The sequence below is a fragment of the Dermacentor silvarum genome, chromosome 1 (genome assembly GCF_013339745.2).
Source record: "Dermacentor silvarum isolate Dsil-2018 chromosome 1, BIME_Dsil_1.4, whole genome shotgun sequence".
NCBI classification, from domain to species: domain Eukaryota; kingdom Metazoa; phylum Arthropoda; class Arachnida; order Ixodida; family Ixodidae; genus Dermacentor; species Dermacentor silvarum.
The window spans coordinates 255241618-255268956 of NC_051154.1; the positions used below are offsets into that span (position 1 = coordinate 255241618).

General features: G+C 47.2%; 1 protein-coding gene across 1 annotated transcript in view; it reads right to left on the reverse strand.

Moving 5' to 3' along the window:
* Positions 1–27339, reverse strand: part of LOC119439416 (uncharacterized) — a 593935-nt gene that overhangs the window by 187617 nt on the left and 378979 nt on the right. Inside the window, exons 14-15 of the mRNA XM_049660818.1 lie at positions 26264–26388; positions 24562–25575 (exon numbers count right to left, since the gene is read on the reverse strand). Of these exons, the coding sequence (XP_049516775.1) occupies positions 24562–25575; positions 26264–26388 (1139 nt within the window). The remainder of the gene's footprint in view (positions 1–24561; positions 25576–26263; positions 26389–27339) is intronic.

Sequence of the window (27339 nt, forward strand, 5' to 3'; positions counted from 1 at the left end):
TCCCCGAATTGCTTCATGCTGTCAGCAAAATTCCCATTTTCAGAACAGCATGCAGTCACAAAGTAAGATGTGGAGGCAAGCAACATATCTATTTCACAACAGTCATAACAACAATTTATTTCGTCAAGCATGACAACAGCATACCGGTCTTCCGATTCGACTCTTGGTTTCTCAAAATCATCAGGAATGAAGTGGTCCTATAGTTTGTCCATGGAGAAAACAAAGAAACATAGGAATGTTAATAAACCTACCCTGTGACAGTGCTTAAAATATCTAAAGTGTAAGTAGTCCCAAAAAGAAAAAAAAAGAGTCAGGAAATCTATAGAAGACATTTTTAAGCAACATTTTCTGTATAGACCTGGTGCTTGTTTAAAACACATTACTCATGGGAACCGCCTCCTTTTACTCTGTAGCACAACATGCTCACTTGAAATGCATGTTTGTTGTTTCCATCGAGCCGCGCGAATCAAGCACTGCAGCTTGCTTGACATGTATGTACGTTTTCTTCAAACGCGGAGCGCAAACCGAATGAAACAGTGGAGAGCTTGCTAGAAAGTTCGTAGGGCGGTGTTTTCAACAGCACTAAGTGACTTGAAACATAGGTACGGGGCATTTTTCAATAGCGTAAAACAAAGCGAGCCGCGCGAACCGAACAGTTTACTGGAAACAATAGCGCAAAGCAGAGCGGGCCGCGCGAACCGGAGACCTTACTTGAAAGATAGGTACTGGGCGATTTTCAATAGCGTGAAACAAAGCGAGCCACGCGAACAGAACAGCTCACTCAAAACCACGTGTGCTAGCTACATAGTGTTCAATAGCCGCACCCAGAGCGATGAGCGCGAACTGGACAGGTAAAGTTTAGCGGTCACACACAAGTACAGTCACTTGAAAGCAATAACTGTCCAGCAAACTAGTTATTCAAGAAACTTACCTCGCACAAGCTGGTGTTCTTCGAGGGCGCGAAGTTTTTGCGGCCAATTCTGTGGAGCCACGCAGAACGTCGTTCACCGTCGTCCTTCCAGCACGGAATAGAGAAAAATGCCTTCCCGGACTCCGTTTGGTTGCTACACCTGAAGGCGCAGCAACCAGGCATGATGATGGGTTATTTCTGACGCCTGTGTTCGCAAGCGCAACGCAAGCGTTGAACGAAACGGCGAAGTGCTCTCCGTGCGCGGTGCATACGCTACGGGTTCGACGTGCCAACTGAAAGGGCTTGGAAGAAATATGGCGGCAAAAGGTCACGTGACACGAGCGCCCCAATCACCGGTGGCCGCGGCAGGCGGCGGCGCGCGGAAAACAAATGCGATACTCTAAAATTTTTCCAGTGACTCTATTTTGCCGTAGCGCCCTCTGTTCACTGTACGGAGCCTATAGTATACCTGATTGAATCAAGCAGGCTAGGTGACTATTTGTCACCGCCCCTTTTCAAAGGGGATGACATTAAATCATCATCATCTTCTTCAACATCCACCGACTATCAGTAGCGCACTATCTTTACTTTCAATTCTACAACCCCGCCCCTAACACACTCTCGATCGTTACCTCACCCACCCCCCTTACCTTCTCTGCCCTTTAGAAGAACCCTACCAATATACTCGTATACTGTGCCGAGGAACGCATATTATCATATAGAACTATTTATTGAATAAATAATATATACTATATAAAAGCAAAGCTTTATAAGTCTAGGCGAAATCAATTGCGTACAGATAATTATCATCATCAGCATTGGCTGGAACGTCGTCGTCAGCGGGTTACGCTCGGGCTCGGCACGCGCTCGCGCCTCTCCACCCGCGTTCGTCGTCGTCGTCTTCCACAGCTGGCTGCGTTGCCGCTCATCATATATCCGCGTAGAATTGCACTTCTTTTTTGTCGTTGTTGGAGGCCGCGTTTACGGTGGTTTGAGCCATTGCTTAAGGGGGATATGAGCCATTCATTGTCTTACGTAACGGACAGATTTAATTTTGAAGCAATTTAATTTCCAAGAATCGCAAGCGGCAATGGCGGGCGAATGCTGCTAACCACGCCGCCGAGCGAACTCGAGGCATCGAACGCAAGCGACAACGGCGGACTGTGGCCATACCGTCAGTGACGTCATTCTCTCCGTCGCAGCCGAACGTGTTTGTCACCTCATACTTGCGAAATATTTAAAGAACCCTCGGGATTAACCCAGTGATAAACACCAGGGCTGCACGTTTCAGCTTCGCTGGTTAACCATCTCCACGGCGTGTAAGGGCGGACGAATGTTTCTTCGTTGTCGTTTATTGGTCGTGGAGCAAAGACTTTAGTTCCTTCATATTCGTGCTTCATCTATGAAATGTTCGATCTATGTTTAGGAAAAGGCATGTTGACCGATGCTGCTTCTTTTCTCGTAGCTTTACCAAGCTTACAATACGTGCGCGCGGTCTTAGTAAACGATAATCAAATGAAAATAACTTTAAGTGTAAGCGATGAAATTGCACAACACAGCAAGTACAGAAGCCCATGCGTCGTCGTGTACAACTCGCGCCTAGTTTAAGCACGTATGCGCGTACGTATGCCATGTTCAGTCCAGACACAGCTCTTATGCGAGCATTTGAGTCGCACAGCAGCGGAAGCATGGGCGCGACATTTATTCAATTCTTCTGTGCCATTCTTGTTCCTCGTGAAGAAAGGTCTTAACGGCGCTGACAAGAGAACTTCAAGATGTGCCTATGCGTAGTTCATTTCTGACTATTAGCGGATGATGATGATGGTGATTATTATTGTTATTATTATTATTATTATTATTACGATAGCAATTATATGGATACTCTATGCAAATTAGCGCTCTCGTCGCCATCGTCGTCGGCGTGACGTTCTGTGTAAAGTCCACGGGCGATAAAATTTACATGTAATTACACGTAATTAGTTAACTTATCGACAAAACGAGCTGTAAGGTGACACAGTGCGTGAAATAACTTTTATTAGAGGTCCGGCGAGGACGCGAACTCGTCGCGCAACCGGCTAGTCCCACGTCGGGACCCGCAGGTCTAACCCACCGGCCCGGTCGCGGGCACGCCGGACAGCCAGGATTTGCGTGTCTAGAGCGGGGCTACGCAGAAGCGAGCACCAATCATCCTTGCTAAACTTGGGGTATCTCGACCCGCACTCCAAGAGCATGTGTGCTAGAGTGGAGGTCTGCCCGCAGGACGGGCAGGCGTCGTCACGATATACGTCAGGGTAAACTTTGTGCAGAACGGCCAGACACGGATATGTGTCGGTCTGTAAAGGTCTAAGCGAAACAGCTTGTGCCCTATTCAATTTGGGGTGAGGGGGTGGAAAGACCGTTCTAGACATGCAGAAGAATTTTGTAACCTCGTTGTGAGTAGCGGGAGCATCCCTGTGACCGTAGGGGGGAGGGGTGTCGGCTCTCCTTACAGAGGAAGCGCAGTTGGTGAGGTCGCGCGCAGCCTCGTGAGCAGACTCATTGAGATTCGGGGGAGCACCCTCGACCGACCCAACGTGAGCGGGAAACCAGTGAATCGAATTATGCGTGAGAGCATCCGGAATGGAGACGCTAATAAGACGAGCAGCTTGCTCGGCGATGCGACTCTTCTGAAAAGCCCTAAATGCCGTTTTGGAATCGCTATAGATCTCAGACCCCCGACCGTCTAGCAGGGCGATGGCGGCTTGCTCGGCGACTTCGGGGTTTCATGTGCGAATTGAAGCGCTGTTGGAAAGCTTGCCGCTGGAGGTGACCACGACGACGGCAGGTGCCACAGCTTTGGGAAACTGGATTTGGCGGGAACTACAGTAGACCGCCCGAGATCGTGGCACACAGCTGCCTCGTGGATGCGCATATTCAGACAGGCAAACACGGGAGCTCAATATTTCTTTCCTAATGTGAATGCTCCGCCAGATGTCGACTCACGAATTGAGCCGGTGTTGGTATGTCTAGATAGCCACGGCCACAAAGGATGCTAATGCCAGAAAATCACTTACCGACAATTATAACAGCTATTCATTGGCCCAGCCGGGAGTGCTTTGTTTTTCAAGTCACAGCAGCAATACAGCACTGCGCTTCGCAGAGGACCCAGATGCTGAGCAACGACGGTCTTTTGCGCAAGATGTCAATACGTTACAGCACTGCTCTATGGCTACGCGTGCATATCGAGGCAGTTTTAGGTGGTGCTGCTGATGTCTACACGAGAAAAACGAGATAATAATACCAATATTTTTAGAGGAAATGTTAGTAAAGATAAGCAATGTAGGAAGGGCTGCAGAGGACGCACTGCACGTGCAAGGCCAGCTCGTTCTGTTGATGGTATCTGTGCAATGTTATCAAAAGTATGGAAGAACGTAACGTAGAAGTAATTATTTACTGCTGAGTAATTCGTCAAATACTTTCGTGGGGCAGTTTCTGGTAACTGTAATCATTTTTAAGAAGCAATTGTAATTGTGATAGGTTAAGTTTTTTCTTATACGTGTGCAAGTCTCCCTGAAAGAAAAGCAAGGTTTCGTGATTCAGACGGAGAGCCAATTAAGCCATTAAATGTGACGGCCTTCATGGTGGCTGGCAACAGCCTTCATTCGACGATATGGCATACTCCTCCCACGACGGAACCAGCCAACAGTGGTTATGACGAGGCACGTACTGCTCACGAAATTCATCCATTCACTACAACTTCGAATTGAAACCATGAATCAGTACTTTACGACGTCATAATGGAGTGTCTAGAGTAAACTCGACGTACCAGAGCGCAGCTTATGCTGCCTTCAAGAGGAAAGCGAAAGAATCAACCGCAGCAGCCTTGTGCAGCCTAAGTACCGCCTCGTATACCCCCTGCATAAAGAAGATACCAATAGCCTCCTATGAATTCACTTCATTTCTACCTCCTTCAGTGAATGATGATACCTTCAATGTGTACCATACTACTAATGAATGATGCTTAGACTTCTTTCTGGCTGCAGCCATATGGTCTCGAAGGCCTACCTGGCTTTAAAAGTTAGGCCGAGGTTGTGAGTCAGTTCTTTGTAACAAACCCGTCATAACTGATCCTCAAGAAGCAAAAAGCTGTAAAGCACTCAACTGAGTTGAACTTATAATACTGAACGATGGATAAATGCTGGTCATTGCCATTTCGTGACCTGCGAACAGCTGGAAGCCTCAAATAATTTGAAGTCATTTGAAGTTACTGTCACTTAAAACAGGCAACGAATGGCCTAATTTTGGGAAGCAGTTCGAAGAGCAAACGGTGCCGGCAGAATTTCAACTGCGGTGTTAGTTCAGTCCTCATGCTGCTGCTGAACGTTTCTGTAAATAAACCCGGAAATGCAATACTTTACCACGAACTACAAGTCGCCAGCCCACTGCCTTGCATCTAGCGCATTTTAGGCACTTTTGCGTTTTCTCTGAGACTTCGGTCTCTAAGCTTAGAATGCTCACCCGTGATATGTTTTCCATGTGGAACACACGAAGTTTTCAAAGCAACCGACTGCACCACATAGACTCTTCTGTTCGCCTTCGCATCGCAGCTGATCTCTGTCGGCGCGAAGCTACCCTGCTTTATCGAATACGGCCTTTACGAAGTCTTTTGCTTTCCGAATCGGATGTGCCGACGACGCCTCGTGTGGTGACTGTGGTAGCAAGGACACTTCAACATTTTCTGTGTGACTGTCCTCGCTACAATTTACAGAGACGATCGCTCGCAATCGCGATAGCGCGCTTGGACCAAGCACCTTTAACAGAGAAAACCATTTTAGAATGCCGACATCACAAGACATCACAGCGGAGGGTGACGAGAGCTCTCTTGCAGTTCTTGAAGACTACAGAATTCGACAAGCGGCTGTAGCCTGAACTTATGATTACAGGGCTACAAGTGCTGCTGTGCTGTGCATTGCTTGTATAAGGTGACAGTGACCGACTGTGATTTTCTATGTGCTCCCTTTCCTTCTCTATCTCTACGTTCCTGTCACTTTACCTCCCCTTTCCCCCTCTCCCCTGAGTAAGGTAGCAAACCGGACTTCCCCCTCTGGTTAACCTCTCTGCCATCCCCTTTCTTCTGTCTCGCTATTTAGTTGAGTTTGACGCACTGTGTATGTTGTATATGTATATCTTCTGCCTGTCCACTGTCGGACGAAGGCGGTCTCCAATTACCCCCATATATATATATATATATATATATATATATATATATATATATATATATATATATATGTATATGAACGCGAAGAAGGGGAACCGGAATTCAAAGACGTGGGATCGTTCCCCACCTGCGGACAGTTGTTTTTTTCATCCATTTTTATTTCCCTTAATTGATCATTTCTTTAATTCAATTAGTAAGTAGAACTAATTTCCCCTATGTTTTCCTTGGTGTCATTGTTTGCTGACTTATTAGATATATATATATATATATATTAGTCGTGAACAAGGCAGTTTCAGGGGGTTAAAATCAAGGTCATTGTAGAAGTCATATATAGACAGTGTTTGTTGCACGCTTGTTGTGTTTGTTGCACGCTTGTTGCAACCTCACAAAAGTCACTCGGGTCTCTTTTTTGGAATTTGGTGTGTGTGAGTTTACGCTTTTTTTTTCTTTTAGTATCCACGTCAGCTACCGCTCCCGAGTGTAGATCCTCCCATGAAACGCTCGCAATCTGCTAAGCAGACTGATCGCCTTCGGCCGGCACTGCAACGTTGCCTTTCAGAAATATGTTCTGTAGGAAATAGCCCTATCAATTAAAGTTTCGACAGAGGAAAACCAAAATATATTTGAATTGACCATCCTAACTTTATATTAGACCACGAAAGTGAATAAACGGAAAACCCCTAGGGAGCCCCCGAATGCCGCTCAAACTTTAGACGACGGCAGGCGCAAGTCTTCTCCCTGACGTTACGCGAGCGGCGCTCGCGGCGCCACTGTAGGTCGCACTCGGTGCTAATAGGATGCGGTCATCGCGCAATCTGTGAGCGCTCGCCAATGCCCACTGCACATTCGAAGGATGCATGGAGGAAGAGTTTCCAGAGCACGTACGTATTTAATAACACGTAAACTAGCACCGTTATTACTATACATAGTTACTAGCACGTAAACGCTTGCACCTGTAAGCGTTTACTGCACGCCGGAAACCGCAGAGTCGTGGGTGTTTACGGACCCGCGTTATGAGTGTGGCAGCGTTCACCAGTGGACAGACGTCGTGGCTTTCCCTTCCAAGACTTCACTGTCCTTAAGCATAACACTCACAAATGTCAATAGACTAAAAATGTTCAAAAATACGGTAAGTGTTCCGATCACTCGCAAAGCACAGTCCGTGCCGCAGAAAGGCGAGAATGGGCTTCGCTGAATGACTGCCTCACTGATTGGGGCTGTTTTGGGGCTGGCGGAATTTAGTTGGAGACTGTTGCTGGCCCCTGTTTGAGAGGAGGAAAGTAGGCCGGGAAGTCGGAGTCACAGCTGACATCGGCCGTACGACGCTCGATGTGCTCAGGCTTTTTCGCGGCGTCGGCGTCGCACATATTCGACGTGGATGGCTGCAGAGATCATATCGGGTCAAGCGCTCGCAGACTTTAAGTGTCGCCTTCGAAGGTCCAATTTGCCGCGCTCGACCGCATCGGGCTTAAGGATGGTGCCATGGGCGTTGCAGACGCGGCGAGCATGTACGCACTCCCACTGTACCTGTGCTAGTGCGGATGCAGGCTATTAGGGAATCGGCCGAATGTTCCGTCGGCTGTACGTGTAGACTTCAAATGAATCTCCAAGGAAGCTGGATGGTAAAACAGCACACATTCGCCATACCGTGGTGGCCAGCCGCCAGTCAGGAGCGTGCACCAGACTCGCCACTACCAACGGACCACCCACCACCTCTTCCTGCGAGCCAGCCCACCAGGACCGTTGACCTTTTTGGCAATGGCTGAGTTGGCATGGCGGTGGTTCGTGCGGCAGCAGTTGCGCAGCTCCGATATGACGTAGAGGCAGCACGAGTGAGGAATGGTGACGCTGTTGAGGCCCTCCCATTGGTCACAATTCTGGCCCAGGAGCTTGTCAAGCTTGGCGAACATTTGCTGCCCGCCCTTTGTGTCGGCCTGCTCGACTAGAGGCTCCATCAGAGCTACAACTATTTCCACGGCCTCCAAGCAACCAGCCTCTGAGGCCCCTGCAAGAAGATCTTTGCTGCCCTCACAGTTGCGCAGTCGCTCATTGTGTAGAGCCTCTAGCTTTTCCTTGGCACTGAGGTGCCTGGCTGCTTTCGACTTTGCAATGGCTTCACTGCAGGATGTCAGCACTTTGAGGGTCTTGACAACATGCTGTTTCCAGTTCTACTTGGCCATGCTGGTGCCGAACATGGTCTCGTTGTTCCCTATCTGGCCGGTGATTTTTGCGCTCACTCTGTATATTGTGACGTCACAGTAAGGTCGGACCTTTATTGAGCCCGAGAGACGACACGGCGAAGAAGGGCGGCGTCCACAACCAGCCTGAACAGCCTTCGACAGTCCACACTGATGATGATGCGCCCGCACGCGCGATGAAGATGAGGGGCACACGCATGATGATGATAATGTACAGATGATGAAGAAGTGCACAATAAATGCCCACACTAATTTCCCTCGCGCGAAAGCGGCCATCCTGGCCGCTGCCTAAAGGTACGGGGAACGGCGCGTGAAGGGCTTCATACGAGAAACGTGGACCACTTCGGTAAAGCGGCAACGGCGGTCAGGTGAGGAACAACGGCGGTCAGGTGAGGAAACAACAGGGGTCACGCGATAATTAACTGGAGAAGTCATTTCCAGGACCGTGTAGGGGCCAATAAACTGACACTGAAACTTCTCGCACAACCCAGGAGTGCGAACTGGTGTCCAGAGCAGCACTTCATCGCCAGGCTGGTAGAATACTACGCGATGATATGCGTCATAATGATCCTTGCGGTCCCGCTACCTGGCTGCGGTGTTGACGCGGGCATGCTGGCGACAATGGACGAGGCGGGAAACATATTCTTCGCAGGAAGATCGAGATGGACTGACAGGGGCAGAGAAGAAAGAAACATCGAGAAAGGAACTGGGTGAACGGCCATAAACGAGGTAGAATGGCGAGTAACCGGTTGTGCGTTGAACGGCGGTGTTACACGCGAAGGTGACGAATGGCAAAATTGTGTCCCAGTTTCTGTGATCGGGTTGAATATAGGAGGCTATCATGTCAGAGAGCGTACGATGAAACCGCTCAGTCAGGCCGTTGGTCTGAGGATGATAACTTGATGTAGTCTTGTGAGTGGTGCCAGAGGCTTTGAGCACTTCGCCTACTAGTTGGGAAAGGAATGTCTTTCCGCGGTCGCTCAGAAGGACACGAGGGGCGCCATGGCGCAGGATGATGGATTGAAGAATGAAGGCAGCGACTTCGGAAGCCGATGTTGAACTTACACAGGCTGTTTCGGCATAACGCGTCAGGTGGTCGACGGCGGTCACTATCCATCGACTACCGGCGGGAGTCATGGGAAGTGGCCCATATAGATCGATGCCAACAACCTCAAATGGTTCCGCAGGACATCAGACTGGTAGTAGTTGTCCGGCAGGAGCTGATGTTGGACGTTTGCGACGCTGACAAATGGCGCAGGAAGTGACGTATCTCGCCACACTGGTAGACAGGCCAGGCCAGTAGAAGCGACTTCTTATGCGGTCGTAAGTTTTCTGGATGCCAAGGTGGCCAGCAGTCAAATCGTCATGAAAGGCCTGAAGGACACGTGCACGAAGGCAACGAGGGAGCACGGGCAACCAGCGTCGTCCATCAGGATGGTGGATACGGCGGTACAGCACGGAGTTTTCAAGCTTAAATTGTGTCAGCTGTCGACGAAGCCGGGCGTTAGGCGGGCGCGAAGCTCCACGAAGGTGGTCTATAATACGGCGACAGTACGAGTCAGCGAGTTGTTGAGACGAAAATGATGCATGGTCGTGCGAAGTGAGATGATCAAGAGTGGCGAAGGACAAAACCGCCGTAGAAGAGACGTCAGTGTGTGCGTCACTGGAGGCGGTGGCGGAACCATTGATGAGTGCGGCTGGAGGAAGGGGGCAGCGAGAAAGAGCGTCTGCGTCTTGGTGCTTCTTACCAGACTTGTAGATGATTTCAAAGTCATATTCTTGGAGACGAAGAATCCAGCGACCAAGACGCGCTGACAAGTTCTTGAGTGTGGAAAGCCAGCATAAGGCGTGGTGATCCGTCACGATGGTAAAATGGCGACCGTGGAGATAAGGGCGAAATTTCTGGACGGACCAAACGACAGCGAGGCACTCCTGCTCGGTGATGGTATAGTTCTTCTCGGCAGGTGTGAGCACGCGGCTGGCATACGCAACGACTCTCTCACGCGAAGAGTTGTCTCGCTGGAGGAGCACAGCACCGATGCCATGGCCGCTGGCATCCGTGTGCAAGAGTGTGGGAGCAGTCTCATCAAAATGACACAGGACAGGCTCAGATGTGAGGGCGCCCTTTAGCTGGTCAAAGGCAGATTCACATTCAGGTGACCACACGAAGGGAGCACCAGAACGAAGTAAGTGGTGTAAAGGTGCAGCTATAGAGGCGAAATCGCGAATAAATCGGCGAAAATAGGAAGCGATGCCGAGGAAACTGCGTAGGTCCTTGGTCTTTTCTGGACGAGGAAAGTGAAGCACCGCCGAAATCTTGTCAGGATCAGGTCGAATACCATCCTTGCTTACAATATGACCTAAGACCTTGATCATCTTGCTTGCAAAATGACACTTTTTGGTGTTGAGCTGAAGACCAGCACTGGCTATGCACGTGAGAACCTCGTCGAGACGTTGCAGGTGCTGTGCAAATGTCGACGAGAAAATAACGATAACATCCAGATAGCACAAGCAGGTCTTCCACTTCAGGCCACGCAGAACGGTGTCGATCATGCGCTCAAAAGTTGCGGGGGCATTGCAGAGGCCGAAGGGCATGACGTTGAACTCGTAAAGACCATCTGGGGTTGCAAACGCTGTTTTTTCTTTGTCGGCTTCGTGCATCGGTATTTGCCAGTAACCTGAACGCAGATCAAGACTGGAGAAGTACTCAGCACCTTGCAGGGAATCGAGGGCATCGTCAATGCGAGGCATGGGGTACACATCCTTGCGCGTGATCTTGTTGAGCGCTCGATAATCTACACAGAAACGCACGGAGCCATCTTTTTTTCGGACCAAAACAATGGGAGACGACCAAGGGCTAGCAGAGGGGCGAATTATCTCACGTTGCAGCATGTCGGCGACGTTTTGCTCAATAATTTTGCGCTCAGCTAGAGACACGCGATACGGCCGGCGACGCACGATGGATCTGCCGTCTGTCTGAATCCGATGCGCTGTGACGGTCGTCTGTCCCAATGTCGAAGAATGGGCGTCAAATGAACCTTCATACTTCTTCAACAAGGCAAGGAGCTGTTGCGTCTGCGAAGGAGTCAAGTCCGAGCTGATTACAGCAGCAAGAGCGGAGGTAGAGGCAGGATGTCCAGCAGGAGGGATTTCAGAGGGAGCCGCCTTGAGGGGAACGACAGAGAGAGGCTCGGAATCAGCAATGCAAGCCAAAGTGGTGCCTTTAGGAAGTAGAATTTTCTCAGGTGTTGTGTTCCTTGCTTCGAGAAGCGCAGATCCATTATCGAACCTAACTAGGCCTGAAACAATGGCTATCCCTTTTGTGAGCCAACGCGCACAAGGTAACACTAACACATCGCCATGGTCGATGGCGTCGGACGTGATGGTCAGAATTTGCTGACAGCCTGGAGGGAGCTCGGTATCTTTTGCAGCGAGTAGACGAAGTGGCTGGTGCGGTTCATCGCCGAGCGAATAGTCGGTGTCGGTCATATGTACGCCACCTTGCCCACAACATATAGCAGCAGAAGCAGAGGCAAGGAAATCCCATCCTAGAATGAGCTGGTGGGAGCAGGGCGACAGCACAGCAAATTGTATGTAGTGGACGATGCCATCGATGGATACACGCACTGTACAAAACGCGGAAGGGCGGATTGCTTTCCCTTGAGCTGCAACAAGCGCGGTTCCATCATAAGGCGTCGTAACTTTCCTGAGACGCCTACACAAATCGGAATGCATAACAGATAAAGTCGCACCGGTGTCCACCAAAGCTTCAACGTGCACACCTTCAACAAACACGGACATCATATTACAAGGGCGCGCTGGAGGAATTGTAGTCCTGTCGGTGAATGCAGTTTTTCCTCCGAAAACTGCATTACTTAGTTTTCCGGGCGGCGGTCAGAGGTGAAAGAGGCAGGCCGAAGCGGTGACGAGGAGCGGCGGAAGGGCGATGGTGATCGGCGTCTGGTGGTACGGTAACCATTCGGCGTCTCGGTCGTTGCGGGCGGAGATGGGGAACGGCGCGGAGGGGAAGCGTAACGACGGCTTTGGTAATAGGCCCCACCAGAATACGCATCGCGTTCACACATGTCGTACCCGCGACGCTCATCTTGTTGGCGCTTGCGGCAAAAACGTGAGATATGGCCGCGATAACCACAGTAATAGCAGGTAGGACGAGACGGTCGCCAAGGCGGGTAGTAAGGGGCACTCGGTGTGCTGTGAGATAGTGCGGTCAGATGGGGCGATGACGGCTCAATTGGTATTGAGGGTACATTGGCCGGAGGAGCGACACCAACCTGCGTGTATGTGGGTAGAGGCAACGTTGGACGTACACTAGTCGGAGGCGCGGCAGCAACCTGCGCGTATGTTGGTACAGTGCGAGGGGCCGGAGGGTCCACATTCGCAGCGCAGGTCATTGACGCAAGTTCCTCTCTGATGACGTCGCTCAATGGTGCACCAGAAGGCTGAGCAGGAATCATCAACGAAGATGACAAGCCAAGAGATTGAAGTTCTTCGCGTATGATCGCCCGGATCATCAAGCGCAAGTCGGGGTCTGCCGCAGAACGGTGTTCGCTGAAGTCCGGCTGCAAGCGTACGGACTCGAGCTCGTCGAGGCGCTGGCACGTCAAGACGATGTCAGCGACGGTAGCCGGGTTCTTGACTGCGAGTGCGTTGAAGGCCACAGTCCCAATACCTTTAAGAACGTGGCGTATCCGGTCTGACTCAGCCATGGCAACATTGACACGGCGACAGAGTGCAAGCACATCCTCGATGTACGATGTGTAGGACTCGCCGGAGTGTTGTTTGCGAGCATCCAGAGTTTTCTTCGCAAGGGCGGAGCGAACCGCCGGCGTGCCGAAAACTTGCCGTAGTTGCTGCTTGAAGTTCGTCCAATCGGTGAAATCAACCTCATGGTTGAAAAACCAGGTCTTCGCCACACCGGTCAGGTAGAACGAGACATGGCGGAGCTTGTGGGGATCATCCCACCGATTAGCAGAGCTTACGCGCTCGTAATCATCCAGCCAGTCCTCAGCATCTTCACCACGAAGACCAGCGAACAGATGGGGATAGCGCTGGTGGCCGCTGATGATCACAGAAGGTGCGGCTTGTGGAGGCGGGATGGTTAGGGTAGAAGCGCCAGGCTGCTCGTCCTGCGACATGCTGACGGACAGTGGGCACAAGCGGCGACCCGAACGAAGCTCCAGGGAGTCCCAGGTGAAAATATTGCAACTGGTGACAACTGGGACCAGTTAAAGTGGCTTATGGCAGAATTCCCAGTGGGGACCAGTTGCCAGTTGGGACCAGTTGCCAGTGGGTCCCAGTTGGGACCAGTTGCCAGTGGGTCCCAGTTGGGACCAGTTGCCTGTTGGCCCCCAGTTGGGACCAGTTGCCTGTTGGCCCCAGTAGGGACCAGTTGCCTGTTGGCCCCAGTAGGGACCAGTTGCCTGTTGGCCCCAGTAGGGACTGGTCGGTCTGCTAGTGGTCTGCAGCTGGGTTCAGTAAAAATGTGACCCAATGGGGCCATTTTTTTTGGCTCCAGTGCAAGAAAGACAAGCTTGGATCATCATCAAATGTTTATTTGATGCAGTATACAAAGTGTCATTCGATGTAGCCACCTGCAATCTTGATTGAGAGCTTTTCGTTGACTTTAACCAAAGGACGTCCTTTTGAGGAAGTGGTTAAAAAAACCTGGGCACAAAAATACACATATAGAAGCAGTTAAAAACAGGGGTGCTAGTTCAACCACTAAACGTTTAACCTGGCAATATTTGCTTCCACATTAGAATAATGTGGCTCCGCAATTACCAAACTAATTTTAGGACAGTGTGATATATGCTAGCTCAAAATGTCTATCATAATAAAAAATTACGCCACATGACACGACAGGACGATTATAAAGCACACAAAATCAACATGATATGTGTGTTCCATCGAAACAGTAGGCAGATATAAGGAACTCTAGACAGAAATCTTGCACAGCGTTGTCGGAAACAGGCATGTCATTGCTGCGACGCACACAGCAATCGGCCCGACGCCACTGTACAGAAGTACTTACGTCCACCATCAGGATAAAAAAAAAGAAGAAAACACTTCATACTCTACTATAGAATCATAAATAAGAAGTATAATTACCTGGAAATGGTAAATCGGCGCCGGGGAAAACGCTGCACATCGATGCCTGCTGATAGATCCACAAAGCCGCGAGGAACAGGGGTAAAAGAGTTGCCTTGCGTTGTTTTGAAGTTACAACAGCAGCCACAGATAAAAACTATCCAAATGTACTACCGCACGAATGAGATTGCGCAGGCGCTAACACCACGCGTTCCTTAAAAACAGATCGTTCAGTCACAAACACGCACGCACGCCTCGCGTGACGCCTCGCTACGGTGGCTAGCCTCGCCTTGACATGGCAGCCGCCATTGCACACGTGCTGTGCGCAACTACGGCTGACTACGGTCGCAGTTTTATGTCTTTCCTGCCAGCCGTGTTCCCTTCTCTGCGCTACTGCTCTTTGATGTTAATAAATATTACGGCCTTTTATATGCGGTATCAAGTTAGCAATTTAGATTAAAAGTTTAACATTTACTTTATGCGCGCTTCAACAGAAAATACGACACTGATGAAACTTCAGCCGCAAACAAATATGGTTGCTGCTATTGCACCGTCGTTCGTAAGCTGACCGGGCACCGCGATCTGCCTTGCAGATTACGACTGGTTGTTCGGTTTTCCCCCCTTTTTTTTGGGGGGGGGGGGGGAGGTATTCGCTGTACGTCTGTAAACATTAGCGACCCAACTCAACGGCTCATCGCGACGAGGTTCAGTGAAGCGAAATTGGCAAGACCATGTAGGCGCACGTCGCTTTTGTGTATGTCGCGGAGATGGCCATTTCTAGCTTAGTGCGCTGAAACTAATGCAAACGTACGAACGCAATCTGCTGCACAATTGTACAGCAGAATTTTTAATTCAGTGATTAATTAGAAACACGTGCCTTCCATGCAAGCAAGCGGTCCGCTAGTCTAATTTTTTATCAATTAACTTTCACCAGCAAACAAGAGCTGCGGAATCCAGCAATACATGTTGTATCAAACCAGCAACAATCAGCATAAGGCCAATAGAACCATTAGTCTAATGAAGAAACTAGTAGACATGCAACACTGATTGTGTAAGACATAAGTACAATACACAGGGCCATTGTTCTTACAGGTAAATCAGTACGACTAATAGACATTTCTGTCAATTGGTCTAATACAAAACTTATACACGTCCTAATACAAAACTGTATTAGACTAATTATTACAAACTTCTATTAGAATTTTTGCTAGGGTTGCTCAAACTGCCAAACATAATTACTCAGTATAAGTATATAGACTAGCTGCTGCTGTCTTAGCAAGCACTGCATGTTACTTGCTTTCAGTTAAACTTCTGTCACCATTTCATTAGGATCCAAACTGGAACCAGTTGCTACCAGTACAACTGGTCAATGTTCCATCCAACTGGAACCAGTTGATTCCAGTACAACTGGTCAAAGTTCCAGTTGGATCCCAACTGGGTCCAGTCACTCCCAGTATAACTGGAAATTGTTCCAGTTGTATCCCAGCTGGAACCAGTTGCTACCCAGTTGCTTTCCAACTGGGACCAATTGGTGTGTAACTGGGACCAGTTCATCCCAGCTGGAACCAGTTCATCCCAGCTGATCCCAGTTGGATCCCAGTTGGAAATTTTCACCTGGGGTAGGCCAGGGGCGTAGAGGACGGGGAACCAAGAAGCACCTCCACCACTTGTGACGTCACAGTAAGATCGGACCTTTATTGAGCCCGAGAGACGACACGGCGAAGAAGGGCGGCGTCCACAACCAGCCTGAACAGCCTTCGACAGTCCACACTGATGATGATGCGCCCGCACGCGCGATGAAGATGAGGGGCACACGCATGATGATGATAATGTACAGATGATGAAGAAGTGCACAATAAATGCCCACAATATCTTTTTTGCTGCGTCGACGTAGTACATCGTCCTGCCGTCGTTTTTGGTTGGCCACATCTCGGCTCTGGGCGATAGGACAGGAGTTGTGGACAGGGTGTTGTTGCATCTGGCTTGACCACTTTCGCCACCGCAGGTCTCCTGAGCTGGCAGCAAGGCATTTCGGCTGACTGTCATCAATGCCACACCATCCTTGAGCTCTCTCACCTCAGTCCCGGGTACAGTATTCTCCGTTTCGGGGGGGGGGGGGGGGGGTAGGTTTCCGAAAGCTGGTCGGGCACCAGCCCCTCCCCCCCCCCCCGGAGAAATGAAGCCTATATGGGTCCGGGGTTTTCCTCAACATCCCCACTCCAAAACAACAATCGCAAAACATAAACAAGAGCAGTGCAGAAATGGTTGGGTGACCACGACACCGCCAGAAAGCAAACATTAGTGTTACAGTAACAGCAAGTTTGATAGTAACTGACCCGTAGAAAAGCAGTTGGTGGTCGCCGAACAATTGTGGCAAAGTCGTGGCCCGAAGCTTCGTCTCAATGCGCGCGCTTTTGAGAAGACGGTGCAGATATTGTCGTCCCATGTTGTCCGACGAGCAGCATGAAGTTGTCCAGAAACGGCGGTGGGTGATGCTGCAGACTCGATAAGTCGCGACAGATTGGCAGGCTGTCCATGCAAGGTACAGTACTCATGCACTGTTCATCATCATGGGTATCAGTCAGCTGTACTGCAGGCAGTGACAGCATCTGTCCCAGGAGCGGCAGCTGCAGCATCTGTAGAAAAGCAGCGGGCAAGAGCTGCCTTGGGCCCAGAATACAAGGAAATGTGGCGATCTTCACTCTACAACTGGCTCATTGATTGAGCTGCTGGGTTTGTTAGTCGTCATTGTAGGTGTCTCCATCATTTCTTTTTTCAGCTCCGTGCATGCCAAGAGATGTCCGCACACGTCAAACCATATCCGCTCTTTGAGCGCAGCTTTTCATGGCCCGTTCCTACGGCGAGCATCAGCAGCGTAACCGAGCGAATGAGCACAACAGCGAAAGATGAAACAGAAAAGCGTAGTGCCGACGATCGTTACGAGATGGCACGAGTGCATCACGCGTTGTCTGTTCACTTTATCTTTCTTCAGTCACCGCGTTGCATCGGCTAACAAATGTTAAACGTTATCACTCGACGCACGATGCGCCAGCATGTTTCAGAAGTTTTTCGAATGCTATCAAAAGTTCTATCCGTTGGCTCTTCTAGGGTTGGTAATATCGATGCATGATTAATCAATTAATTTATTACGTGCATCCAGCAAAACGATTAACCTCGATCGACATCCACCTTTCATTTATTCTACTTAATCGATTACACCTATTCGATTAATCGTTTTCGAGAGTTTTACTAGCGTGGCGCTAAAATTTTGAAAATCCTAGTGAAATGCGGGTGCACGAGCAATTACTGGGCGGCTGTGGTTGAGTGACTGTCGACTGTTTTTCCAAGTCGCGAGTGATGCTGAGCCTAGCGGAGCATTTATAACACATAGCGTTGAAGTTCATATGGATTCCAGCAAATCTATAGCGTCCGAGCATCTATCCTTGCATGTTGGTTGTGTGGCGATTCAAGCAAGGTGTCTGTTTCAACCAAACAACCCAGCCATTTGTCACCCTTCACTCTGTCGAAAATAGCATGTGGTTTAAAATTCTAAACCTGTAACTTTCTTTTCTCCAGTGTATATTGCAATTTCCTTACCTATTTCAGTTGGATTCACCTTTAACTATTGCCATTTTTGTTAATTCGGCACTAAGTACCATTTTCATATATTGTTTACCTTTTCAAAAGCCACTAGTGTCAACTGTATTTAGTCTTTGACAAGTTAAACTGTAAACGTTATCAAATGTTTATACACTTGTTTCAAACATGGTTCCACCTGTTAAACTTTAAAATAAGGCACTCCAAAAGTACATCTGTGTTTCAACCTTTTTTACAAGTATTCGCCAAAAATTTCGATTAATCAATTAAAGCATAAGATTATGAATGATTAAACGTTAATCGAATGAAAAAATTATCGACCATTCCTAGGCTGTTATCACAGAATCTTTTTATAATCTGATTGTATGCACGACGCGAATTGGGTAGTGCTTTCTGGAAGCCACGCGGGCACCAGCGATTACTTTGCAACCTTTGACTATTCATGTATACGAGCCCAAGTGCTTGACCCGCAGATCAGATTTTTGACGATCGCCGACTCTGCTCGCCGCGATCGTTGTGCTTCTGTGTTACTTGTCGGCGACGCTTCGCTCCATGTGCAACGTGCCGCCCGAGACACATTGACCGCGCCAGCCAATACATCGCGAAATGAAAACACGTATAGACCTACGCTCAAATTTCGCATTAGGGAGTATCGTAATCGTCTGTGAATTTCTAGGTCCTCCTACTTCGTGTAAGCTCCTTGGCGTAATGAGTCGAGCTACAACAGTCTCCAGGAAGCACGGTGTACACTGCGGGGTGTCTGCAGCGGCAGGCTTGTGGGTGTGTTTTTCTAAACGTGCTCGAGGAAGATCTGGATCCGCCTCATTTTGAGAACGTGTGACTGGCAGTCTTTCTTTCACGATCTCCAAATGATTTGAGCGAATCGAGCAGACTTTTTTGGCTCGCAAAACCGTGGCTTCCCGTTTATGTCCATTCAATGGCCCTTGAGAGGAATATACATCACCCCAGCAAAAAGAAAGCCCATTATTGCGCATGCCATGCACATAATTCTGCTAAACAAGTTCCTCTTTCACCTTCAACAATACTCGTGACATGGAAGGGCCGTGAAACAATTTGCGATGGAGGGCCTTGCCACAAATTTTGCGGTGGAGGCACTTGAGGTTCGTTCGCTACAACAAATTGAGTTGCATTGATAAGTGTCCAATACACGCAGTGATAAGGTGACCTGAGGCCAGATTTTGTAACAATGCATTGTATGTGCTATTCTTTTTTTACCTTTGCAATTAGTTCTTAGGAAGCTCCACTGTCATCTGCAATTGGCCGCTCAGGATCTAAGATAATAAAACATGAAATGAATGGTTACAAAGTTCGCCTCAATACCAGAATAATGAAAAGATTGCATTTTAATTGTCATTCTCCATTGTAGAATACTCGCACCTTTAATCTACAGTGTTCATCCCTACTGTTCTAGTTTTGAGGTACGTATTAATGCTTAACACAAGTATAGTAATGTCACCCACTTTGCATCCTCTGCAGAAGTGGGAATATAGATATGACACCAAATAGGCTGCACAATGGATAATGTTATTTCAGCTTTTATTCATGAAATAGTGAAGAGCATCGGTAAAAAATAGTCTACCCATTTTTCGAACTGTAACTGCAATGTAAAGCACTATTTTTTTTTCCAAGGCGCTGACTTCATGGCATATACCACCCAAACCTTCTCTGGCCACTGTTAAGTAGAACCCAGGTACACGACATTATAGAATTTTCAGATCAACGTAATGGTGAAAAATTTCCTTAATGTCTCTTCAGACACGCATGAACTAGCAACATCTCTTTTCACAATTTGATTAAAGCAATGAAAAAAAAAAACATGTACTGCATCAATACTTCTTTAGAATGCACTTGTTCACAGAATTAACCCCCGAGAAAGCACTAAAAATTTCTTCAGAGCTGCACAATAGCCCACTGATGCATAACTATCTTTCCTATAACTTTGATGGCTGTGCAAGCCGGAGGCAATCATGCATATGAGTAGAGCTCTGCTCAAGGGCATCCCTGAACTTTGCAGTGGATGTGGTGGCACAGCTATTGAAGGATGCGAGGCAAAATGTGATGGTGTGTGCTTGTGGGTTATAACAGCAGCCATAGCCATCCTTGACAAGTGGGCCGTAAACATCATTGCATCGCACTGTATTGCGACCTGCAAATCCAAGGTTCACGTTAGATGTTACTAAACACCTTTACCACACACAAAAGGAAACATATTTCGGATATGCAGAGTGTTACATCAAATGATCGAAGGATTATTGCACAGTGTGTTCCTGCAATGACTGTCTCAGAATAATAAAAATGGGAGATTCAGCATAAAAGGGTAATTTTTGCCGACCAAGCTTCACAGAAGTAGTGAAAATAAAAATATGCACCATTGCCAGTACAACTGTTTACTGAGAACTGGCTAATTAAGCTTAACATTATAAATCACCAGTTTCGAGAAATATGAACTCGTAATCAGCCGTTAAATACAGCGACATTCCAATTTTTTCTGTACTGAAGTTTTCTCCGGTGTGGAAACATTACCTAGCACAGCAGTGACACACCAGATCTTGTGCGTTTATTCCTTCAAACTGGTCCCATGCTCAGTTCCTAGCAGAGTATGCTTCGAGTATTGGCTAGCTTCCATCTTGCAATTACAGCATGCCCCCTAAAGTCATTATTAAAATGCTAATTAGAGTGAAACTTAATACCTAATATACTGACATTAACACGCAAATTGTTGTGTCCACTCCTGTTGTGAAACTTGAACAGTAAGAAGTCTTTCGTTGAATCTCCAAATTTTTTTATATATGTATATATATATATAGATATATATGAGACAGCCACCGCAGAAATACACTATATAGGATGTAGAAGATTCCTACCTAATTCACATATCTACATGTGTATATATACTTGCTTGACAAAAGCTCTTCTTGTCATTCTGTGGTAGCAAAGTTTCCTTCTAAAATTGCTAAAGCATACCTGCAAAACTGAGAACTCCACAGTTCATAAAATCCCTCGGACACGGCCAAAGAGGAGAGAGGGAGGGTGGGAGATAGCACTCCTTTTTTTTAGAAGCTTAATTGCCCTGTGCACATGCCTTTTGTGGGATACATACGCACTTAACGATAATTTACCTTTAGAGGCAGCACACAAGCAGCAAAAATTTGGAACAACAGGGACTAAGAATCTACACTCAGCTTTTAAATAACCGACTTTTAATCAACGTTGCTGTAGCCGTTTTCGCCTGATTAAGGAGCATGTCTGCATAAACTCGAAGAAGGCACCCCTGTTGCGTGCTTTCACCATCACCAGACTTCCAACGGAATGGTTGGAAGTCAATGAGCAAAACTATTTCGCAAACAGAATTTATTTTTCAAAGCCTATTTCAACATTTGTAAAATCGTAGATGAGCCCAAATTGGTTCAATTTATGCAATTTTTGGGAGACTTGCCAGGTATGTGTAAAGCAAAATCTTTAATTCAACTACCATGGGAATCGTGAGTAGCACACCGGCTTTTCTATGATTAGGCATGGATTTGTTGGGAAACCACATTGCATCTTCTGTTAATGTTCTGTGTGGCATAACTACATCGTGCCCTGGCCTTGCAAAATTTCTTTTGAGCTGTCAGGTGTGTAACATTCACAAAGAAGTCATCCTTGTAATGTATCTCAAACCTGCACTTAATTATAGAAAGAGTTGATGTATTCTTTATTATTCTATTTTTTTTTATTTTTCCTGCTTTCTTTGTTCAAAATTATCACATTGTTTCTATTTTGTTGCAAGGCAATGCCTTTTGTTAACACAATGTACGTATTTTGTCAATGACATTTATGTGTATTTTTTCTTTGCACTCTAATATTTCTTGTTTTGTATTTACTTTAGACGTTTCTATAACTGCGCGAAAAAACGAGGACACGTGAAAGAAACACCACGAGAACACACACGACACCACTGCGCTCGTGGTGTTTCTTTCATGTGTCGTCATTTTTTCACGCAATTAATGTCCAAAAGCTATGCACCAACTAGCCCGCCAGAACGTCCTACTATTTACTCTAATTATGCCAAATTGGTATACATGCGAACGAAAACTTGTCCACTTATCCAATGTATTTATATGTGTTTCTGTTTTTGGTTGCCAAGGATAGGGGCAAGAAGCATGTCAAACTGCTACTTAGCAGCTTTTTGCTCTTGTCCTCCCATTCGTTACGTGTAGATGCTGTGACGAATGCCAAATTATTTGTTTCATTGATTGTCACTGTGTCTAGATATCTCAGCAGTAATGGGTAATTATTGTTGACATTTTGCTACTATTATCATAAATACAGGCTCATGGTAAAAATTAGGGGCCAAATAAGGACTTAAAAGATTGCCACAAGGCAAATTTATTCTGACAAATTATTTAACAAGGCTGTTCAGAAGCCTAGAAGTCAAGGTTGGAGGCTTTCTTTATCAAGTGGAGGGGTGACTATTCGGGTAGCGACACGTCTGTTAACTTGAGGAAGAAACGCGGTTGCTTGAAAAATTGAGTTGACAAGGTCCTCAAGTTTGATAAAATACTGCCGGAAATTTTTCGTTTTAAACAAGTGTGACGTTTGTGTCGAGCATGTGCAGATCCGGGATTCTCATTTCATCACTTCATATTTTCCCGAGAGGTGCGAGAGTTTAGTGAGCGCTTGTGTTGTTCAGTCTTGTCCGTGTTGGTTTTCGTGCTCCTTTTAATTTTATGATATCCGATGAACCAACTCAGCAGCAAGCCTAGTTAAACAGGGCCAATATTTCAATGACCGACTATTCTACTTCTCCGCTGGTCCAAATTCTCAGCAGTGGATATGTGTGACATGATTACACAGCTGCGGAAATTTAAACCAGTAGCTAAATAGAATGCACCTGATTACTACAGTATAAGCTTTGGGTTTGCCTGATTCAGCTCTGCACCACCAAGTGGCTGCACCACAGCGGTCGCGCTCATTTAGGCCTCCTTTCATCCGGCAAAACGCACAGTCTGCCTGCGTTTGCCGGAATACCGGACACGCTAAAACTCCTTTGCCAGGCAAGATACTCGACGACCATCAATAAAACTGCCCGGGCAGCCAAAGAAAGCTCTTCGCTTTAACCTTCATTATTGCGCGTGTTGCTGGGTGCACAGTGACAGATATAGGTTTGTGAAGAAAACCCTTGTTCGGAATTTTCTTGACGGAATCGCCAGGCCTCGTTATCAAGCGGACTCTCCTCTCTCTTTGCCTGGCAACGGCGGCGAACTGCTGTGGTGGCAGCAGATATGTTTTATGCTTTTCGGCACGTTTCGCTTCCCGATGCACCTCTTTCACTGCGGTCCTCAAATTCCGTAAAGGGGACACTGTTCATTGGAGGAGACAGCGTGGTGGACACACTTTCCTGTTCTGCAAATACTATCGAAATGCCCCTAACATGGGCGGACAACTGCAGTTTGGTAGCGTTCAGCTAGCCGTGTCATCAGCAGGGCGGCAATGATGATAAATAAGAGGTTTGCTTAAATGTATTGGAAGCACTTCATTCCCATATGTTTAGCCGTCTAAGTGCTCAATGTATATTTTATGCTACGCAGAACTGGATACCTGAAAATGTTGATTTAGGTACGGGAAACGCAACACATAGCTTGTGTTTTTGATACTCTGGAGCAAGTTCTGTGTTGTGAAAAGTTCAAAAAGGATTATTATTTAATTATTAACATAATAGTTTTACCTAAAGTAACATTTCATTGTTTTATTCAGGAATGCCCCCTCTATAGCCACAAATAAATGTTAGCAAGTTTTTTATGTTATCTTTCATGTAGAACGTGGGCAATATAGGGTTAAAGAAAACGAGTTCACTACGATCACAATACGGCATAGCGTTATTGGTAGGGAGGACCCAGGATCGAATTCTGGAGATTTAGTGTAAAATTATTTTATAGCCGTTGTCAAAAGTAGCGTTGCATGACAATGCCTCCGAGTAGGGTATCGCCCTTAAAGAAATCCCTACTAAAATAACAGCCCTAGCATGAATACGTGAATAAATGTCAGCCCCAGGTTCAACATTCATATATAGTATCCCTATATATATAGTAACTCTATATTAATATTCTTTATTGCACATAATTCTCTTCTATATCATAATTGCATGAAAACATTCTCTGGATAACCAGGACAACGAAATTCAAATGATTATGGTGGAAGCTGCCAAATCATACAGCACGATTAATTTGTCTTTCATCGTGAGCAGGCTTGTCCCAATGCTTCTGTCCGACGACTAACGATCTGCGTGGTTGTAGCGACTCTAGAGTAGGCTACCGTATTAACGACAGCCACTCAACAGCGGGCGTTGCAGGATTGTGTCACTTGCACGCAGGTCCCACGCACGTCCTGGGCTCATTTGTCTCATCTTCAGAATCATCTAACAAAAGAGGCTCCAACAAACTGTCCACTATTTGCCAGGCTTGAGAAACAGCCTTTTCGGTGGGTTCCTCTCGATCCGCACATTCTTCTTCCATTGCCTCTTGAGCCGTCGATTCAGTCAAGTTCAGTACCCCTACCACCGACAGCATCATTGCATGCCGCCTCCTCATTACAATCCTGCCCACTGGTGAAAGATTTTTGTTTCCCAGAAACTCTGTGTAAAAGTTCAGCAGGCGGTTGGAACACAGCCCAGGCTTGGTTGAAGTGCCTGGTTCATGCTGATCGAGAAGTGTTTCATCTTTAAGCCACTTCTCAACGATTCTGAAGGCAGTCCTGAATGAATCGCAACCTGCATCCAGATCGTCATCTTCTGTAAAGTCACTATTGTTCGTGACGAGCTGGTCAATTTTCCAGTGCAGGATGTTTGGGCACCACACCCTGGCCTGCACATCTGAGCTGCGCAAAATTTCTACCAGGACATCGGCAATGCACCAAGGAAAACTGAAGAATGTGTTCTCCACATTGGGCTCGTACGTCACCGTGTACCAGGTAGAGGCTCTGCAAAGCTTCCGTTTGCGCAGCTCTTTAGAATCGCTGATGCAGTTGTCATGCATTTCTTTTAGGACATCAGTATAGAAGATGTTGCGTGTTGTCTCAGTTAAAAATTTCGTCACGTCACCTTCCGACTCAATTCCATACTGGCTCAGAATTTGGCGAATGTTTGAATTGTGATCTGTGAGGGCTTGAATTGCCGATTCCCTGTAGTTCTCCCACCCTGGCACGGCGAGTGCATGGCACAGGCCTGAATCGACATGCCGATGGCCGAGCCTGCCGACGGAAGCTTCCAGGGAACGGCACGTTCGGTACAGGACCCTGAGTGCCCAGTCCGACCGGTATGTAGTTTTGTGGCTGCCTTTCTCCATGAAGTCTGGGTAAAGCAGGGGGAGTTTGTCACGCTGCAAGAAGGCTGTCTGACCATTCTTGGCAAAGTCGACGCAGATGCTGATCTTCTCTGCAATGGCAAGACACCTTGGCGAGTGAATTCCCCCCGGCTCCTGGTCAGCCCATGCCAGGTGGGCGTTCGACAGGATCCCGATGGAGTCGTTCTTGATGTAATTGCAGAAAAACTCGATTATGTCATCAGTCTGCAATGAAGACCGAAGAGATGTCCAAATTTGTTAGAGGCTACTGCAGTGTTCAATGATGGCTTCTGGGTAATTAAAGATACGGCGAGTACAAAATGCAAGGCAGCCTACATAATTTCTTGTAGCGAGAGTAAAGAACCAAAAACACTTGTAAAAGTGAGTTAAGAATCTAGCTTTTTATCAGCCAAACTTGAGCCCAGATAGATGAGCAATGCTCTCTAGTATCTAACACTATAGATGTCTCAGCGTAGATTGTCTCATCGAAGATGCAATGTGCACAGACTGATAAGACTACCCTTATTATATAATAGGGGAGTTACACTGAATTTTCGGATACTGTAAGCATGTCTTGCGCCAAGTGATAACAGGGATAATCAGGTGAAAGTTTAACACTAAGAAAAAAAGCAAGTGCAGTGCCATGGTTCTTAACGTGCCAAATAACAACTGAATCGAAACAAACTAAAAGCTTATAATGAAAGCAACTGTAGTCCAAGATAATACAAAAAAGGCCTGTTGAATCTAAATGAAGGCTTGAATAAGAATTCGAATAAGAATTCCGTTGGCACCTATAGTACAAATGCCTACCTAACCCCACCCACCAACCTCCATACTTCCCCTAATCCTGACCATAAAACCACCCCCTTCCGTAAATAAAGGTTTAATTCATTCATTCGTGAACAAGACTTGCCGCGATTTCTTTGTTGTCCGGCTCAGGGTTCCTGTCTGAAAAGTTCATGGGAGGTCTCTTTGGTACCACGAAAAACAGACACTTCTCCCAAATGACGATATACTCGTCCCCGTCCAAGTCGGAGCCTGCATGCCCGAAAAAGAAGAGACGATGCTTATCAAAGGACAGAGCTCCCCGATACTTCGAACAGAGCGACTTCAGATTTAAATAAAAAATTACAGGGTTCAACATTCCAAATCAACACACAGCTTATGAGGGAGACCATAGTCTGAGCCCTCTCCCTCAGTAGGGCTGTTTTTAGCACATACCACCGAAGACGGTGTTCGGTGGTATACAGAATACAGAACATTAGTGGACATTGAAAATACCCCAGTCAAGCTGTCCTCTGAGGCATCGTTCTCTTCAACTCACCAAAACGTTACCTTCACATTGGCTTTATGTAGTGCGCATTCGCTCCACTGCTGCGGCTGATAGTGTCACCTGCACTGGGATGACACGACCCCATTACGAAAACTGCAGGCACAGGGGAATTAACTCTCAGTCTGCTTCTCACTTCAACGAGTCTCTGAAACTCCGAGATTACGCGACCTCCAGCTTTAAACGTAGATGAAGGCATTGCATATGAAGCCACGGCCACCTGAACTTGCCCAACCTTGGCACCCACTGGAGATTACAACTAAGCTGAAGCGCACAGGCCACATATGCGTTCAGCTGCACTGACAGCCATGCACTAGATGCCATGGCCAGGCTAGAAGAGGAGACGGGCTCATTTGCCACACACTTATATTGAGGTTCATTGTACATGTTGTTCTAAGGACAAGTTATAAAATGCTTTGCTATAGCGAGAATTTTGAAGTTTGTTACATCGAGGTCAACAGTATTTAGATAGCAGCTCACAAAGTATATCTTAGCAGTAGTTGCACGACTTGTTTATAGCTTGTCACATGGCTCTGGATCAACCAGTGAGGAGGTGGGATGGAGCTAGATTGTTTTTAGCTGCTTGAAGAACCCTGAAATGCTGTTTGCGGAACCAGTAGGCTTTATGTAACCCACTTTGACCCTCGTATTCAGAAATG